We start from the raw sequence: 21422 nt of genomic DNA, 5'->3' as shown, positions 1-21422 counted from the left end.
TTCATTGTCAGCTATCTCCTTAGCTAGCTTATCGAGTTGGAGAATCTGAGGAACGGTTATAGCGAGGAGGGCAGCAGAGTGGCTGATGCGGGACAACCCATCAGCTGCTTTATTCTCTAACCCAGGTCTATATTGGATTTCAAACTGAAACCCCATTAGCTTAACCATCCACTTCTGATATTCTGGACTCACCAATCTCTGTTCCATCAAGAACTTGAGACTTTTTTGATCTGTCCTGACCACAAATTTCTGTCCCAAAAGGTAGTGTCTCCACTTTTGCACCGCAAATACGATAGCCATAAGTTCCCTCTCATACACTGATTTCTTTCTTCCCAGCTGATTAAACGCCTGACTGAAGTATGCAATAGGTCGATGGTCCTGCATTAATACTGCCCCCAAGCCATGTCTAGAAGCATCCGTCTCCACCTCAAATGGCTTGTCAAAATTCGGCAAAGCTAACACCGGCAGTGACACCATGGCAGCTTTGAGCTGTTGGAAGGCTTGTTCAGCAGCCTCATCCCAGAAGAAATTACCCTTCCTAAGTCTGTCCGTGAGTGGCCATGCCATCTTGCCATAATCTTTAACAAAACGCCTGTAGTATCCGGTGAGACCGAGAAAACCTCGCAACTCCTTCAATGTGGCAGGGGAGGGCCACTCCAACATGGCTTTTACCTTGCTATAATTAGCCGAGACTCCTTCTTGTGATATGATATGACCCAAGTACTCAATTTCCAGTTGTCCGAATGAACACTTCTTCTTATTCGCAAACAAACGGTTGGCTGCCAATACCTCCAGAACCGAGCACAAGTGTTGTGCATGCTGTTCATAATCTTTGCTAAAAACCAAGATGTCATCAAAGAAGACTAGCACGAAACGCCTCATCTGTTCTCTGAAGATATCATTCATCAGTGACTGAAATGTGGCTGGCGCGTTAGTCAAACCAAAAGGCATCACGAGGAATTCGTAATGGCCTTCATGTGTCCGGAACGCTGTCTTTGGAATGTCCTCAGCCTTGACGCGAATTTGGTGATACCCGGACTTAAGGTCAAGTTTGGAGAAAACCTTGGCCCCATGAAGTTCATCCAGCAACTCTTCAATCACTGGAATTGGGAATTTGTCGGCCACTGTTACCTTATTCAATGCCCGATAATCCACACAGAACCGCCACCCTCCATCCTTCTTCTTGACCAGCAGAACCGGACTAGAAAAAGGGCTGGAACTGGGTTGTATGATCCCTGCTGCTAGCATCTCTCCTACCATCTTCTCAATCTCGTTTTTCTGCAGATAGGGGTAACGGTAGGGCCGCACACTAACCGGAATGGTGTCTGGTAGCAGGTTGATGGCATGATCCTTCTTTCGGAAAGGAGGCAGCCCTTCAGGTTCTGAGAATACCTCCTCAAACTCAGCTAACACCTTCTTAAGGAACGGTGGGACCTCGACCTTTTTGTCACTGTAATCAGCTACCATTGTTCCCAACTCAAGCAATATTCCCTCTCCATTCTCCTTGAAAGCCTTCATCATCGCTTTCAGGGATACCAAGCTTTTGCTCAAACTAGGATCTCCCTGCAAGGTCACAGCCAATCCTCCCACCTGGAACTTCATAGTCAGGGCTTTCCAATCCACTCTCATCTTTCCCACCGCAGCCAACCACTTCATCCCAAGAATTACATCTGAGCTACCCAGCTCCAGAGGTAGAAAATCTTCCACTATTTGCAAGTTTTGTAGATGTAACTTTACCCCCATGCAAATACCGGCCCCTTGCACTGCCATCCCGGTTCCCATGATAACACCGTAACCAGTCGTTTCTGTTCGCGGCAACCCCAATTGTTGAACCAACTCCGTCGCTATGAAGTTGTGCGTCGCCCCCCCGTCAATCAGTACTACCACTGGTTGCCCTTCTATAACACCTTGTAGCTTCATGGTCTGTGGTGTTGTTAATCCAACCACCAAATTCATGGAGAGTTCAATGATTTCGCTGCCTTGGCGTACATCCTCTCCCTCCTCTTCTTCCCTCACTTCCGTGGTTCCCCGTTCGGATCCTTCCCTCTCTTTACCGTCATCATAAATCATCATAACGTGCAATTCCTTGTTCTTGCATTTGTGACCAATCGAGTACTTCTCATCACAACGGAAACACAATCCCTTCTCCCTCTTGGCTTTCCACTCAGCCTCGCTGAGTCTTTTAAAGGAAGCATTACTACCACTCTCGGCCACTGGTAGCTTACTGCTCGCCTGATTCGGGGCTCTCGAATAAGAAGTCGGGCTTCTGGATTGAGTGGGATAGATTCTAACGGTGTTGGAAGTAGAGTAGGTGGGAAATTTACTTCCCACTGACTCGAACCCTTTATTGCAGGTTAGGATGGCTGCATTTTTATCCTCAATACATTGCGCCATCAGCATGACCCGATCTAACCCCCTGGGTTGAAGTACCCTGATCTCAGCCTTAATTTCAGGCTTAAGACCGTTGATGAAATGTCCTTCCAAAAACGCCTCAGAGACGTCCGACACTGGTACCGCCAACGTCTCAAACATCAACCTATACTCCTTAACCGTACCTTCTTGTCGCAAAGCTAGGAACCTTTCTTCCAGCGACCCTTCTTGAGTTGGGCGGAATCGGTTAAGAATTCCTTGCTTGAGCCCTTCCCAGCTGCGGATCCCCCTGCGCCTCGACTCCCATTGGAACCAAGCGAGGGCCCCTGCCTCGAAGCACAATGCGGCTGACTCGATCTTCTCTTCCTCCGACAGTTGGTTGATCGTGAAGTATCTTTCCGCCCTGAAAATCCAGTCGTCTGGATTGTCTCCTTCGAAGGTAGGCATTTCCAGCCGTCTACCTCTCCCCTCCGGTCGCCATGCAGCGTTCATGCTTCCTTCCATTCTGTGACTCATACCTCCTCCTGGTGTCATCTCGGAATCTGGGGTCGAATCCGGTGGCCATTCGTTCCCATGAGCCTTAGCCTTCCGCTCCCGTTCCTATTCGTCCCACCTTGTGCGCATGATAGCGAACTGCTCCAGCATCTCGGCTACGTTCCGATTTATGGTTTGAACCTTTCCCCTCATCGTGTCAACCTTCCCCTCCAGGTCCCCCACTCTCTCGGTTAAGTTTACCATGTTGATCGAAGATGTTCTGATACCAAAATGTTGGAATCCAACCGATAGGAAGGATTTCCAATGGATAAACTGAATTGAATTACTCTTCAAAGTTGGAATTACAGAAATTAAAGGCAAATACAGCAGCAACTGGGCATTCGAGAGGCCCAAAACTCTCCTACAATTTCTCCAAATTCTTCACACCCTCTACCTCTCTTCCTACCCCTTTTATATGTTGTTATTCTCTTCTCTCTCCTGCATAACCGTATTTGGTTATGCAGGCCAGGCGTGTCTGCTGGTTTGTTACACAAACCAGCCAATTGTCTATCCTATCCCTTGCGCACATGCTGGCCGAAGCTTCCTCCAGCTGTGCTTCCAACTTCCTTCAGCTGTTTGTGACACCTAGAGTAAGTATGCAAAACCGGGGGCCTAACAAAAACCATACCCTAAATTCAATTGGGACATAGTTTGGTGAAAGGATTTTATTGCATGGTAATTGCAATTGAAAAGGTCCGTGTTTTTTCATCGTTGGCTAGGCATTCATGGCATGTTGCTAGATGTAACCATGATATGTAGGGTTTTAAAATTAATTTGATTAATTCTAAAAACTATTAATTAAAGAGTTTAATTAAGAAGCCCATGAGATGTGTTAATTAAAAAGCCCATGAGTTTAATTAATCTAACAAGTTGGGCCTTGATATAGCCCAATAGAATTAGCCTTACATCTAGTCTAATGGTGGACCTAAGGGGTCACACACTTAGGTCGAGCCCATTCCACAATTTAAAAGAGAGAGTCGGCCCAATCTGATTAAGGACCGGGCCTAAAGTGTTTAGGGTTTTTTCCAAGGCATGATTAGGGTTTTTAACTCTATTTATATGTCGCTTAAGAAGCTGGAAAAAAGAGAAGAAATTTCGGGTCTCTCAAAAGGCAAAGGCGCCTAGGGTTGCTAGCACTTCTTGAGGCGTCCGTGGAAAGGGTCAATCGTGTGGACCAACTTGGAGGAGATTGCGTTTGCGACTCTACGGATCGAAATCAGGCATAAACGAATCTCTATACGGTTGTGGTTTCCTAACACATGAGTAATAGGCAATTTCTTACCATTGCCTACAGTAACTCTGTCCCTACCATTATAAGGAGTATGCAAAGACAAGTTGCTCAGATTAGAGGTAATATGATTGGTTGCCCCGGATTCAACAAACTAGGAGGGATCTGAAAAGGAAGACTGAGCAACAAGATTATTAGAAGAAGAAGGTTTAGGAGGATGTCCATAGGGAGAACTTAATATAGAACCAATTTTACTCATGTAGGCACTATTAGAGTCACTAAAGGCAGCCATATAAGCCCTTGAATTAAGCTGATTATCACCATTGGACCGACCAAAACCACCAAAACTCTGGTTAGGAACTCCCTGAAAGTTTCTGTCAAACCAATGGAAACACCTATCCACAAAGTGTCCCAGTTTCCCACAGAGTTGACAGTAAACACGTCTGTTAGATACTCGTCCTTGACCTTGTCCTCCTCTATTCATATAACTAGTCCCTCTCATAGTGTTACCTCCTCTACTGCTATTACCAAAACCAATACTATTCCGTGTAGGAATATTAGCAATATTTGCAACATGTGCATGCATACCAGAATTCAGTGAGTCAAAAGTAGCCATAGATGATGAAGACGATGAATTCTTAACAAACAACCTTTGCTGATGCATTAAGAGTAAGTATTGAACTTTTTCCAAATCAATCTCGTCCATTTGATAAGTCACTAGGCTCACAATAGTCTTGTATTCTTGATCTAGTCCATTTAATATGGCAAGTAGTAAGTCCTTATCAGTTAGTGGCTCGTCTATTGCTGCCAGAGCATGACCGATTGTCTTGATCTTAAGAATATAATCATTTATAGAGAGATCATCATTCTTAATTGACCGTAATTTTTGTTTCAATTGAAAGGACTTAGCTATCGTTTGGTAAGCATAAAGATTCTCTAAAGAAAGCCATACCTCGACAGATGATTCACAATAAATCAATTGCGCCAAAACCTTTTCGCCAATTGTAGAGAACAATCATTTGAGCAGGAGCTGATCCGAACGCATCCAGCTTAGGTACTCAGGATTGACAACGGACTTGCCTCCATCCGAATTAGGCAAGCTCTTTGGTGGAGGTGACACTTTGTTGAGGAACGAGACCAGGTCGAATGCCCTCACTGTGGTGATTATTTGAGCCTTCTAGAATATGTAATTACTGGAGTCAAGCTTTATAGGAATAAAGCTGAAGGCTTTCGCTACTGCTGCGAAATCGGCTTGAGAAGCAGAGAATAAGGACGAGGAAGAACGAGGAGAGGGAGAGGAGAATGAATTGCGATCTTGTTTCGAGGCCATCAGGACGAATGATTGGCTCTGATACCATGTAATGAAACCCTAGGAACAGAGAGCAAACATGACATGAGTAGAAGAAGAATACCTCGAGAGAATGTATTAAGAATCAAGAATGAAAGATAAGATTACAAGAGCAGTGAGCTGTTATATATACATCTCATAATATAACAGAAAAGTACCGCCTCACAACTTAAGTACTAATGCAAAGGCTATCGGTTACTAACTAACAATAACAACTAAAACACAGTCAAATGTAAAACAACAGCCATAACACTCAGCAATACAACAACCATAACAATCACAACAAGACATTAGGTGCTTCCACACAATCTTCCCCCATTTGTAAGGTTAGTAGCTGTTGAGGGCATTGCTAAGACTCTCTTGCCACCGTGCCCCATATCCCTTCCAATTACTTTGTTCCTTGGCTTCCATTCACCTGTGATCACCTCCTTTACTTGGCTCCACTACTTCCTCATCAAAGCCTCAATGGTCATTTCTTACAGCCTTGCACTGTCAGCAGTCTGCTTGACTGTTCGAGGTTGCATCATTTTTACCATCAGCCTCACTTCATTTGGCCACTAATAAAACTTGACGCAAATTATTCCTCAGACAAATGGAGTTGGTGCACTACCATTAAGGACCTCAGCTCTTCAAATTTGAGCTGATAGGCCTGCTCCGTTCCTTTTTGCTTGAGCTTATTAAATTCCTCGATCACATCCCTCATGTTCCTATCCCTGAACCTCGAACAGAGGTCTTCTTCAGCAAACACATTCCATGGACTCCCCTCCTTAGTCATAAGCCATCCCTGAAACCAGGCGTCTCCCATATCTTTCAGGTAAGTAGAGGCCAGAGTAACCTTCTGTTATTCCTGAACTTGGTATAAGGAGAACATCCTCTTGCAGCTTCTTAACCACCATCTCTGATTCTCCCCATCAAAGAGTGGGATCTTCAATTTTGGCACAGGGAAACTTGGCTAATTATGATTAGCTTGAGCTCCTAGCCTCCTCTCTAACGTATTCTCCCCCACCATCTCCGGTTCTAATTCAAACGCCGGCGCCCCTACTGGAGGTGGCTCCGTTCCCATTCTAGGAAGGATGGGCTCCGACTTTTCCCTAGGAAAAATTCAGCTAAGAGCCTTATCAATTGTTGGGATGTGAACATCTTCATGAATTGGTGCATCTGCTCCATCACTTGTTTTCTTAGCAGAGCACTTTGTTCTCGGTTTTCTTCATGTCGCCTATCCATCACCTGATGAATCCGGTTATCCACCCCTGCTATGATAGATGATTTGAGAGTTTCCATCATTGTCTACATCTCCACCATCGCTGTTGGTACTTACTGCAATTGGGACTCCATTTGCTTCATCCTCGTTCCATCAGCCATGGTGATGGCTTCTCAAGGATTCGATCGTCGCCCAAGAGCACTGCTCCGATACCAGGATGTCAGCTCTCCAAGGGTCTGATGAGCAATTCTCGATCAATAGGTTGATTGAGAGAGAAAGAGAGGGAAATCGAGAGAGAAATTAAGGGGAAGAGACAAAAATGAGGGAGAAAGAGAGAATAGAGAGAGAGAATTCAGAGAATTTGTTATGGTTTTTCATATCTATGTCTGTGGGAAGGGATCAGCTATATATAGCTTGATCCTATCCTCCCCATGTGTGGGTAACCGCTTACGGAGCTCTGAATGTAGAAGCTGCCAAAACAACAATAAACTTAGTACAACTCCCTACAGTATATTTTACTAATATACTACTTTTCCCTCCTATTACATTTAATTGCTATTTCACCCCCCTACCATGCGGTACATGACATAGCCATCCTATCTTGATTCTATAAGTAACATCTTCAATAAAAATATATTTTGTTTGAACAATTTGTCTGAATTATCTAAACTAATATTTTTTTTTAATGAATTATTTGATCTTCAAGTCTTATCATGACATCATTTATAATTCATTTATTTTTCTTTTAGAGATTTGGACATTTCTATTAAATGCCACGGTATCTAAATCACTTCCATGTTAACCTACCAGGTATGGAACTACATTATTTTTTTCGAGATCTTGGTTTCTTTAGTTAACTTTTTCCCAATTACCCTTTGTTAAAGCTTCATAATATAACTAATTAGCTTACAACAACAACAACAATCTCAAGTCTTCATCCCACTAGGTGTGTTTGGCTACATAAATTCTAGCTTGCTAACCATCTTTCTATATGGCCATGTTTTTGGTAAGGTCATTATATCCCACGTTATGTTTCAACTTTGTTTTTTGGTGTCCCTTCACCAATTTTACTACAAGCTTCTTACATTCCATTCACTTGTCATATCACGGTATGTTTTTGGTCTTTTTCTCATTTTTCTATATCGTCTTAATTGAGTCACCATTCCAACCTTATTCAAACAATTCTTGTTTTCAATTTTATCTTTCTCTATACGACTGTATGTTTACCTTAATATCCTTATTGCTTAACAGCCTAAATATTTAGCTATACAACAAATATTGCTCTTATGGCCATCATGTAATACTTCCGTTTTAGCTTTAAATGGATTTTACATTTGCTTAAAATGCTGGGTGCACTTCGCCACTTTTAATCGTACTGCCTTAATTTTGTGTATGGCATTCTCAATAATCTCCCCTTCTTTATCCCTTTATAATGTTTACTAGTTTGAACATCTCATTTATTCTTATAAATGGGTGATAGTGTGCTCTTTTTTCCCACTTATTAGCCTCCTCTTTAATTTAATAATCCATTAAATAATTTCATTAACCATGAAATGTAGGTGCTTGCTTCTTAAATTCCAGTTGATTAGCTCATTTAATTCTACAGGATAAATTTTGCTCCTTAAATTAATTCTTCTTCAATATTCTGATACCACATACTTTCCATGATCCTGTGTCTTACCCATGAACCTTGGCTGGATATCCCATGGATGATGGCACAACAGAAAACATAGCTGGGGATATCTGGAGATGTCAAACTTAGTTGGATATAATCCCCCGTGGAATTGCACAGTCAAATTTGCCCTCACCAATAATATTAGTGTAGCTTATCAGTATTGATTGAGCCCGTAGACCAATGCAGTTGTGGGTACACTTGAAGGGTGAAACAACAAAACATCATGCAAATGAAATTAAGTAGTTGGGATTAAGGATTTCTACGTCGCTGTTACCTTGTTATATTACATGTAAGAATTTGAATTTGTTATTATTTTTCTCCAGGCTGACAAAAGAAAAAAAAAAAAGATTCACTATATTTTTAATCTAAATCTCTTTGCCTACAAGTTAGGTTAGTTTTTGACTGGACGACTGATTGTTTACTATTTTACCATGTGTTATAAGTTGTATTTGTACTGTTATGAAACATTGGCAGATGTGAAATTAGGAAATGCATTTGGTTGTTTTGCTAGCAATGAAGTTCTGTTTTTGTTGCAGAATTTCAGAGATTATATCCGACTTGGATCTGAAGAGTTTAATTGACAATTTGGATGAGAACTCTCATGAATATCAGAAATGGGATAATGTCATAGACAGACAAAACACTCTACTTGCTTACAGCGCAAAGTGCTGTAGACCAAAGGTTCCTGCTTTCATGCTTAATCCTTGTGAAATGCATGTATATTTACTTTTGTAGTACTCCTAATTGTTTGGTAACCAGTATACAAAACTCTAGATTATGTACTTAAATCAGGTGACTTTGCACAAATTTGAAAGAAAAAAGAAATTGTTTTTTTAGATCCGTAAATCACTTCTTAACTGGCCACTCTCTGACTACAGAAAGGGCCTTATTCAAAATTTTGTAAATGCTCCTTGTGAGGCTAATTGGTCTAAAAATCTTAAAGACTCTTTGGCCCTCCTGTTTGAGGAATAAGCACCATAAAAGAGGCATTTAAACTTTTATAAAAATGTTAAGACTTATGAAAATCCTTGGTGACCCAATCTAGTGGGATTAAGGCTTCTAATTGTCGTCGTTGTTGTAGACTTGTGGAAACTCCTAACTATATATCAGAACCTGTCAACCTGCAAAGTTACATGGCTGATGAAAGAAAGCACCATTTACTTGGGGGTCTTGTCCGGTTGTCCCTCCTCATGCACTTAAGTGCCTCCATAATTTCACCTCTAATAAAGGCCTCTCAAGCCAGTTTTTATCCTCAGTCAGGAGAATCTTAGAATCTACTAGGTGGACTAGGCATCCATGCCTTTTCCTCCTAGTAGTTATTCATGAAAACACCCTATATTATTGGCTATCATATCAATGTTATTAATGGTTTCTTCCCATTTGCTAGAAGCCTCCTTACTGTAATTCCAATTAACTGTGAGGATAGGCTATTCTGTGGAAAAATTTGGTATTCCCATCACCTAAAAAGAAAAAAATCCTAGATTTTCTGTTTCAAATTCATGTCTTGTGCAATAAAAAGTGTCTCTACTTCTCATTTCAAATCAATTATAGTTTGAGTTTTCTTGAGTGTGTAAAATAAAACAGTGTATTTCAATGTATTTTGCAAAAGAGTAGGTACAAGGTATTATATACATGCATACTATCTAATATAAGGAGACAATATATACTCGAGATATACACAAAATATACAGTTATTTAATATGTACATTATAATCAAATCAAATCCTCTTTAACACTCCTCTTCAAGCTAGAGCATAAATGTTGATCATGCCAAGTTTGGTACATATGTATCTCACACGAGAACCACTAAGCAACTTAGCAAACAAATTATCCAATTGATCATTAGAACTCAAATATGCTGTGATTATATCTCCATAAAGCAACTTCGCCCTAGTAAAATGGCAGTTAATGTTTTAATATGTCTAGTTCTTGCATGAAACACGGGATTAGAAGTTATATGTAATGTAATCTGATTGTCTTAAGTCAACTTTTTAGACTTGATTTCAATATTTCCTAACTCCTCAATCAATTGTTTCGACCATATTAACTCATAAATTAATATGGGATTAGAAGTTATATGCATTGTAACCTGTTTGTCATAAGTCAACTTTATAGACTTGATTTCAATATTTCCTAACTCCTCAATCAATTGTTTCAACCATATTAACTCATAAATTGTTATGGCCATTGCCTTATATTTAGCCTCTACATTAAATTTGGTAACAACACCACTTTGTTTCTTACTTTTCCAAGAGATTAAGTTGCCACCAACAAATATACAATATCTAGATGTGGACTACCTATCACTATTAGATCTTGCCCAATCATCATCAGTATATCCCACAATTTGACTATGACCATGATTTGGATGACACACCTTGGCCAGGGGCACCTTTAATGTATCAAAGGTTGTGAATCATCACATCCCAATGACTCTAACAAGGTGAATCTAGCTACTGAGTTACCACACTCATAGTGACATGACTGTGAGATATTTAAGGTTGCCAACCAACCAACTGTTGATAGTGGCAAGTGTTAGTAATAAGCTTCCTTATCTTGATAATAATTTGATATTTGGATCCATAGGGGCATCTATCGACTTGCATCCAGTAATCCCTATCTTTCTAGCATATGTGGAGCATACTTCCTTTGAGAAATATAGATGCCTTGTTTTGAGCGTGCCACTTCAATACCTAGAAAATGTTTCAATTGACACAAATTCTTAGTTTGAAATTGTTGCTGGAGATGTGTTTTCAACTTAGTGTTATCAACATCATCATGCTCTGCAATAACTATATCATCAACATATATTACCAAGAGAATGTGATGACTTGATTTAGAGTGATAAAAAACAAAATGGTCAGCTAACCCAAACTCCAGGATAACTGAGTTGAAAATAAACCAAGTTCGATGAGATTGTTTTAAGCCATATAAGGATTTTTGAACAACACACCATCCCATACTTCTCCTGAGCAATGAAACTAGGAGGTTACTCCATATAAACCTCCTCTTTTAAGTCACCATGGAGAAAGCCATCCTTGATGTCTTATTGATACAAGGGCTAGTTGAACATAGTAGAAATAGACGAGAATAAACAAGCACAGGAGATCTTAGCATCGGGAGTGAAAGTGTCCCCATAATTAAGGCTAAAAATTTCAGTATACCCTTTAGCAATAAGGTATACCTTGAGGCGATCAAGTTTGTGTCAGGCCCTCTAGGCTTGACAGGTAATTTAGAGCAGATTTGGGAATTTTGGGAGAAAGATGCAGAGAGAGTGAGATGGAACAGAGGAATACGGAAGAAAGAGAAGGATTGAGGGAGGGAATTTGAGAGAAAGAGAGCATTTTGTTTCAGGGAATATGCTTTTCGTACCATCTCATTCTGTTAGAATAGCTTTTATAGATATTCCTTGGCACAAAATAACTGCCAATGTACAACTTGAGTAGTAGTCTAAGTACAATAGCATAACAACTTTACATTGTGTAAGCAAAAGACAAAATTACCTGCATCCTATCCCTAGGGTCTTGACAATTACACCCCCTCCCAAAAAAAAAAAAAAAAAAAATTCTTGTCCTCAAGAAATGGAAAGAAGCCGAACTGCTTGAGGAAATTGATTCAAGAAAAAGAAGCAATGGAAACAAGAAAAAGAGCATATGATAATTGTTATTGCTTTTGATTGGAATTTTTTTTAGAGCTGCAATTGAAAGATTTATAATAAAAAATAATTTTATAGTCTTAAAGTCTATGGGATATTCAAGAAGAAACGATAAAAATTCGGAAGAGAAAATTGGGAACAATGGGAAGAGAGAATGTAAAAATTAGGTTAAGAAAATGGAGAAGACAAAATGTTATAAATTGACATTGTTTTAGGGGTTGATTGGATGCATATAGTTAGCCCCTTAACATTTGACTTTAATAAGAAGTTATCGTGGAAATAGGAGGCAAGAAGTTAACATTGGTGGGGAGTCTGGAACATGGAGAGTGCAAAATGATCAGTGGGAAGAAACTACAGAAGCTGATACAGTATAAGAGGGGGCAAATCTCACAACTGTACTCAATACACGCCATGGAAGGGGAAGGAGTAGAAGTGAAAGTGGAAGGGAGGAAGCCTCAAACAACTGTAAGCCCTGCTACTATTCAGCTTTCCATTGAGGTACAACTTCCTGATAGCTTGCACTTATTTTTAACAGAATTTAAGGACTTATTTGTTGAACCCAATTCCCTACCACCCCAAAGACCATTAGACCACTCTATACACCTCAAGCCCCATGTAAGATTTAAACAGTGCAGTCAAGTACTTGACTGCATTATCACTACGAGGAACATTAATTGACACATCAAATTGTGTGTGGATATCAACACAAAAGGTGGTGAAGATGGAAAATAATTTTGAACGATTTTTTATTAGATATACTGTGGTATTTTGTGAAAAATTATCAATAAAGGTGACAAAATAATGAAATCCTGGTTTTGAAGGAAGACATCTAGGACCCCACACATTGGAATGAACTTGAAAAGGGAGAATTGGCATGCTTATTTACTCGATTTGGGAATGAACTGTGACTATGTTCCCCAAGTTGTCATGACACACTCTAAGACGGGAAGATTGGACAAACTAGGGGTGAAGTAATAGTAGAGCAAGCCACAAATGGAGTAGATGAAGAGAGAGAGAGAGAGAGAGAGAGAGAGTATAATCCCCAAGACTCATGCCTTATGCCAATTGTTTGTTTGGTTCTTCAATCTTGTTGAAGATGAGATCAGACAAGAAGATTTTGGAATAATAAAGATCATTGGCATGAGTTGATTGACAAAAAGTAGATTAAAAGAAGGGATGTTGTGGGAAATGTAGAACAGATGACAAGGGCAAAGTAGATAAGGGTTTAACACCAAGGTAGTTAAAATCGAGATTTTAAATTGAATCGAAAAATGGTCCATAAATCGGATCGTAAAATTTTAAGATTTTAGAGACAATTAAAAATACTCTTTAATTTTTATAAATATATGTTTATAATAACAATTTTAGAAAAAAATGAATTAATATTATTTAATGATCTGATTATTCCTTATTATAAATGAAATGCATCTACATATTTCAAAATTACTTCATCTATTAATTTCAAAAATACTAAATAATATGAAAATTTCAAATATTAAGTTCATTTATCATCATTTATCCATCCATAATCAAAACATGGTTAAAGTTATCACAAATCAATTGTTAGTTTGCGTAATTTATGCGATTTTAAAGTTATCACAAATCAATTGTTAGTTTACATCAAAACATGGTATTCAAAATTTAAAGCATAATTAAAATCCAAATTTTATGCGATTTTACTGATTAAAATGTGCTCCAAGAAACGTGATTGAAGTCTAATGTTTGAGTGAATAAACACTAGCTTATTAGCTCTTGTGCAATTTAATCTATTCCTTTTAACACTGAATGTAAGAAAATGTGCTCCAATTTCTTTTAGTAGAAGAATTACTTACTGGCTGTGATAATACCTTTTTTGCTACCTCTACCAAATCTGGAGTCTCTGAGCCATATGTGGACTACCAATCAATTGCATCCACTGTTACAACATCCATTTGAGCTGCTTCCATTGCATATAATCCTTTCTTCATTTGAAAAATAGCAAATTGTTCACGTAAAAGTTTATGTTCTTCCTCACTTTCAGCAATTCTTGGAAAATATTCCATAACACATGAAATAACTTCTCTGTCCAGATTTGGAGACCTTCTAGGAACACTCTTCCAGGGGCCGGTTTTTGAAGATAATGAAGGTTATAAAACTTAGGACTCAAAGCAAACCCAAGACAATGCATTGGAATGTTCATTTTCTCCCACCTAGCCAACACGATTGTTTCCATTTCAGGATAATCGCTTGCATACTTGTTTTCCTTCATGATATCTTTTATTTCTCCAAGCATAACATCCATTCTTTCATACATTTCTCCCATCTTAGCACCATCACCACTAGAAACTTTGATTAGCAAATAAATTGGTTTGGTAATGGTGATAATATTTTCAACTTCTTCCCAAAATTCTTCACAAATTATAGGATTAGAAACTAGAGCACCCATTGTTCTTGTTCTTTCATCCCCACTTTTCACCCATTCTTTCCATGTTTTTTGAAAAATTGTTGCAGCAAGTGCCTCCCTACAATCTATTATCCTCTTCAACATGATGTAATGGGAGGCAAATCTTGTCTTGCCAACTTTTAAGCAAGTCAAGTCTTGAATTACTTCTAAAAATTGTTGAAGATTGTGAATGGTTAACAAAGTATGTAACTATAGCTTTTCCCTTCTTGTATGTGCTCTTCAACCACTCAAATGAATTAGCAAAATCCTTAAATACCAAATTCAATGTGTGCACAACAACACAAGGGGACCAAAAAAAATATGCTTGTGTACCTTTTCAATTTCCTTTCCTGCCAATTTGTAATTGACAAACATTGTTAGTAACCACTTGAAGAACTTTGGATGCACCAATTTCTTCAATAGCTTTCAGCAAATACTGTGAGATAGCTGCCCCTATTTTTTCAATACCAAAAAAATCATCAGCATACACGAAGATAGCTTCTCTGCTATTCACTGGTAGAACATTAACTAGTGGCTAGTGCTTGACATTTGACCAACCATCAAAAACTATCAAAATCCCCTGATGATACTATGTCTCTTTTATTGGTCCTAAATCCTTCTCAACACTCCTTTTACATTTATCCAACAATGTTATTCTTGCCTTTTCATATGAAGGAGAATTATAACTTGGTTGATTTCTCTTACAATCTCACTCCATTGAGGGTTTCTTAAAACATTGAATTGAATTCCATTGGCACACAATGCCTTCATCACTTGTAAATCCACAACATCTCTCCTCATCATACCTAAAGATTCTTCAATTTGATTTCCTGGTTGTGGTTTTTCCTTTTTAATGATTCTAGAATTCCTAAGAGAGAGACACACACCTGCCTATTCTGCCTCTTGAACTCTCTTTCTTAATTTTTCATATTCAGTCCTATTATTTATCATTTCAGAACATCTTTGTATCCCTGCCTTCTTTCCAAGTGGAGGACAAAAAAAATGATAATATATTCTTTTATATGAGTTATTCTTTTGTATTTTGCAGTTTTTACTTTGCCAAGTTTTTGAGCCTCTCGGATTGTTACCTTATATAGCACTGCATATGGTAACCTCCTCCTCCAATGGCTTTGATTTTGAATTATAACTTACTTTTGTAAGCTCTTCCTGTGATACACATAGACGTGATTGTTCTTTAGACACTTCATCAGTATCTGCAGCTTCTCTATCTTCACTTGAACATTCTTGCAACTCAACTGGTTCCTTGAATTTTCTCTTCCCAAAAGCCATCACAAATTGTTGTGTACACAAGAGTTATTGGAATATGCAAAAATAAGAAAAGCTATATGTTATGTACATCAGTGATGTAGGGAGAGGGAGAGAGAAGAGAGAGTGGAGCTTACCAAGATGTAGGGGAGCAATAATAAACAGAGCAGATTGAGCTAGTTGAGGAAGAATTCTAACTAGTTGTTCATGTATGTATGAAGATAACAGAGGAAGAAAATGTAACTTGTTTGTGACTTCGTGAGAATGTATGGGTATGGGTATGGGTATGGGTATGATTTAGAGACTTGGAAAAGAGGATAGATAAAATAATAGTTTTGTTGTATCATTGCATTTTAGAATGTCTCATCACATTTAATGTTAGATACTAGTGGAGGAGAAGTTTCTTTTCTTTCTTTGTGGCTGCATATTTTGCTTGCTATGGAACTGTGCATGCTGTGAAATGAGTGTCTTTCTTTTATTTTTGGTTTTTATTTAGATCTTCATTTTACCATTTTCTTTTCCATTTTCATAATTATTTGTTCTTTTTATTTTAATTATCTTTTTGTATTCTTTTACTTTTTATTCTTTTTTCTTCCTTTTCTTGTTTTTGCAATTTTGAATCTAGATCTAACTTGTCCTTTTTTGTAGGAAGGGGAGTTGGTCTTTCTTATTTTATGTTTAATGTTTTATATTTTTGCAATTTTTAATTTATTTAATTTCTTGTATAAGAAAATTATTTTTCCATTATAAACTTAATCTATAAGTCATATATTTGATATTGCTCAATGAAAGAAATTTATGTTGTTCCTTGTGTAACTAAGGCTAGTAATTTAGGAGGTCTTATATTTGATGTTATTTTACAGAATAAATTTTATTCTCTCTCATTCCAAGAACTCAATTTATAACTTGTATATTTCATGCTATCTTACTAAATAATTTTTAGAAAATTTTTTTACTTTTAAGAATATATGAGATTTATTAAAAAATATAAAATATATAGAATCAGTTTATATTCATTATTTTCATATTCAATTATAGTTAGTTTTGGTGTTAGTTTTTTTTTTTTTTTTTTTTAAGAAAAACCTATTTTCATGTTAAAAAGGTAAGAAAAATATGTTAAATATATTAATTATGGTAAAAATGCCAAACTAATAAATATTAATATAATAATTATAAAATCACAAGATTCAAGAAAGTACAATGGCGATGTGAAGTCCCAATGAAAAGTTTCAGCTATTTAATGCTTAGTTGCCATAATTATTAGTTTTATTTTTAATTGTTATACAGTATTTTAAAATTATAAAATTAATTAAAAATATTTATATATATATATACAAATTCGTTAGAATACAAGTTCTTCCAAAATAAAACTTTAAAAGTTGTATATTATAAACCCAAAATACAAAGGCACAACTCATGAGAGGCTAGGTTGTGCCTCTTTGTAGACCCATTTGTTGTCTCGACTAGCTGCTACAACTTGAAGTCTCCAATAGTGGAAGAAGGAAACAGTTCAAAGTGCAAATACTTTTGTGTTTAGATTGTGTAGGTAATGGCATCACACACCCAAGATGGGGGAGGTTGGGTGATTTTAAAAATTTGATTAAGTTTAAAAATTTAGACAATTGATGAAGTTTTAGTGCAAAACTATGGTGAATGGGAATGATGTTTAAACGAATATGAAAGATAAGTATGAAAGTAACGCAATTGATTTATAGTAGTTAAGCTCAAACGGCCTAATTTACTACCTTAGCTCTTCACTAAGGATTTCAAAACATTCACTAAAACCTACAACTTGGTCCCAAGTAGGCCCTCTAGTATCACAACTAGAATATAACCTCCTACTTAACAAAATAGGCCCTCTAGCAACTTTACTAGGCAATGTACAATGAATTTTTACAATGAGAGATGATCTGAGAGATAAATATTTTATTTATAATTCTCTCTCAAAAATTAAACACAGAGGCTTGAGCAAATGCCATAAAATGATATATAAAGCCTTTTGAGAGAAAATTTAGAATCACTAGAGCACTTGATTAAGATTGTAAAATTTGAAACTTGTAATGGTTTCTCTAACCCTCCAAATGTACCATCTGTCTGGTATTTATAGGTTTCACCTAACATTTGAATTTAATAGCCGTTAATGGAGCTGTTGGTCGCCATAAATGATTTGCAAAATTAGCTGTTAAAGACATCTGCGATGATAACGGTCGACCAGTTAGAGCAAACCCTAAAGGAACACTCGATCAGCATAACAAAAACAGTTGACAGGGTCGAAGTCGGTCGATCGGATTTTATGTTGTAGCAGTTGACTGTGCTTGGCCGAGAGCATGCATTTGACCAATTAACTGGCTAGGGTAGTCGGTCGAAAGTGTGAGCTCAAGCGATTGACTGGATAACAAAGGTAGTTGATAGCTTGGCCTTGCATTTTAAAAACATTGGTTTGTTTTTAAAGACCAAATTTGATACAACAATTTTAATTGATTCTTTTGACATAAAAACTTGATTTTTCGAATGCCATCAAGAATTTTGAGAACGAGATTTTGGCATTGGATGAAATTTATTTTTATGATGAAATTGATTTTCATTTATGTGCTTATAAAATGATATAGACGCACCAAATAAAGAACCATTTAGACAATATTTTTCATCTTAAAAATAATATTTTTTTTCATCATCAATACCATAACAAAGAGCAAAACAACACTCTCTCCTTTTTTGATGATGACAAAACTCAACAAAATAAATCAATTTCTCAATTTCTCCCCCTTTTGTCATAATTCAAAAAGGATTTTTTTGGAAAACAAATTTTATCCAAAAACACTCCCCCTTAAGATGACTTGACCTTAAACATCTAATCAAGGAATCGTTAGTCATAAGAGAAATAGCCGAATGAAATCCATAGATAAAGACATTCATTCAACATACAAGCGTTCAATTCATATGAGCAACATATAGAAAGCACATTCATTCAAAGAGCAAAACATAAGAATACAAGAATGTGTGAACATAAGAAAATAATCTAGGACTCGAGTGGCGGCGGCAGTTGAGAAGAAGAAGACGATGCAGGCGGTGGCAAGCAGGAGAGAACAATCTCCATAAGCTGTGCCATTTGAGTTAACATTTCTTCTTGTCAACATCGGATGTTTTGAATCTCCGCTCTAAGGCTATTGACCTCAGACTTGAGGTCGGGTAATTCGTGTACAATGAGATCATCCTGTGGTTGAGAAGACTCACCCACAGTGTGCGATGGGGGAACCAACAACAATGAGGGAGGAAGCTCGGAGGAAGTGGGAGGAGGAGGAAGCTAATCCTCATCCTTGGAGACATGCACTTCCTTTATCTTCTTGGATTTGGTCCATCTACTCTCATCATCTTTCTTGGAACCCATACGGACTAGGAGGCTCGGTTTAAGAATTGGGAGGGGTTAATGGACACTCGCTTGACATTACCAAGATTTTTGACCTTAAGAGTATAAGATTGTGCTCAAGGCCATACTATAGGGAAGGCAACTATTTTTGCTAGTAAACACGCCTATCATTTGGTTTAGGATGATTGAACAAAGGTCGATACATTAGCGAGTGATAATATTGTACATAAGCCAAATATCCTCTTTAATAACTTGGGTAAAATTGCCCTTTCGTGGAATAAGAATATGAATGCAAATCAAATGAAGGAGACGATTACACATAGATATTTGAGACACATAATCAATATAATGAGTGAGTGTTTCGTCTTCAAAGACAACTTGGGTGGCTTTAATAAAGTTAAATGACCAAGATTGATATATTAAACCTCTCTCAGGGATTCCAAATAGATTATGAATAAGAGAGGTGTTAACTTAAAGTGACTTGCCACAAATTTTTGTTTTGAAACTAATTTCATACGGATGACCATGAAATATGTTTGAGGCATTCGAATAACATGCCCTAACGACATCTACATAGATGTCCTTATGCAAAATAATGAAATCCATCCAACCAAAGTTTTGAAAATTGTCTAAGTACAAAAAATGAATAGACTTGAGGAATGGAATGTCAAGAAACCTACCCAAGAGGATGTCCTGAGACCTGAAGAGAGATGTGAATCGCTCCATGTGGCATGGGTTGTCCACAAGACGTTGAATGTTGGATGGTTCGTTTGAACTAGGGTTTCTTACAACCAAAGGGTGTTTGGTTCGCACCATTGAGTGGTTTGGATGCTAAACGAATGGATGGAATAGATGAAAAATTGAGAAATCGGTCAAATGGAGTGAGGAGATCAAAGAAGTATTCGACTGAAAGAGAAATGGGAGAGGGTTTTGGGCTAAATGGAAAACCATCAGTCGCCCGTTCTTTTAAACCCTCGACAAAAACGGTCGACAGCAAGGGATAACCGGTTGACCGTTTTCCCTTTGTTCACAAATTGAATGTAAGCCATGTCCAAATGGTTGACAGTCTCTTACAACTGGGTAGAAACGGTTGACAGTATGGGATTATCAGTTGACAACTTCTACGTAGCTTTTTCAAAAATTTAAAAAAAATTGCGCACACATGAAATTTTAACAACATTTCTCACATAGATAACATATAAAATTTGCATCCAAATAAATTTCAATCACATTCATCACATGGATGGGAGTATGATTGGATCTTTGCAAATTTCAATCACCCTTTGGTTGCGGGAAACCCTAGTTTAAACGAACCATCCGTCATTCAACATCTTGTGGACAACCCGAACCACATGAAGCGATTCACATCTCTCTTCGGGTCTGGGGATGTCCTTTTGGGTAGGTTTCTTGATGTTCCACTTCTCGAGTTTATTTGTTTTTCGCACTAAGAAAATTTTCGAAACTTTGGTTGGATGGATTTCATCCCCATTTTTCATAGGGACGTCTATGTAGATGTCGTTAGGGCATGTTATTCGAATGCCTCAAACATATTTCACGGTCATGCGTCTGAAATTCGTTTAAAAAAAAGTTTGTGGCAAGTCACTTGAAGTTAACACCTCTTTTATTCATAATCTATTTGAAATCCCCGAGGGAGGTCTAGTATATCAATCTTGGTCATTTAACTTTGTTGAAGCCATCCAAATTGTTTTTGAAGACGAAAGACTCACTTATTATATTGATTATGTGTCTCAATTATCTATGTGTAATCGTCTCCCTCATTTGATTTGCGTTCATATCCTTATTCCATGGAAGGGCAATTTTGCCCCAGTTACTAAAGAGGATCTTTGACTTATGTACAATATTATCACTCGTCGATGTGTCGACTTTTGTTCAATCATCCTAAACCAAATGATAGGCGTGTTTACTAGCAAAAATAGGTGTCTTCCCTATGGTATGGTTTTGAGCACAATGTTAGACTCTAAGGTCGAAAATCTAGGTAATGTCAAGTGAGTGTCCATCAACCCCTCCTAATTCTTAAACCAAGCCTCTTTAGTCCGTATGGGTTACATGGAAGATGATGAGGGTAGATGGGCCAAATCCATTAAGATAAAGGAAGTGCATGTCTTCGAGGATGAGGATGACCAACCTTCTTCTCCTCCTTCCACTTCCTCTGAGATTTCTACCTCGCCATTGCCAGTTCACCCATCGCACACTGTGGGTGAGTCTTCTCTGCCAGAGGATGATCTAATTGTGCACGGATTGGTCAACCTCAAGTCTGAGGTTAATAGCCTTAGGCTTAGATGGCGCATCTTATGGAGATCGTTCTCTCCTCACTGCTGCTTGCATCGTCTTTTTC

At 37.8% G+C, this 21422-nt stretch overlaps 1 protein-coding gene across 2 annotated transcripts in view; it reads left to right on the top strand.

The window, feature by feature from the left end:
* Positions 1 to 21422, top strand: part of LOC127794228 (uncharacterized) — a 55351-nt gene that overhangs the window by 15282 nt on the left and 18647 nt on the right. For both annotated transcript variants that reach the window (XM_052325174.1, XM_052325173.1), the window contains exon 2: positions 8893 to 9037. In XM_052325174.1, coding sequence (XP_052181134.1) covers positions 8893 to 9037 — 145 coding nt within the window. The remainder of the gene's footprint in view (positions 1 to 8892; positions 9038 to 21422) is intronic.

Source organism: Diospyros lotus, chromosome 2, assembly GCF_014633365.1.
Source record: "Diospyros lotus cultivar Yz01 chromosome 2, ASM1463336v1, whole genome shotgun sequence".
In the NCBI taxonomy this organism is placed as follows: domain Eukaryota; kingdom Viridiplantae; phylum Streptophyta; class Magnoliopsida; order Ericales; family Ebenaceae; genus Diospyros; species Diospyros lotus.
This window is presented reverse-complemented; position numbering and strand designations above follow the sequence as displayed.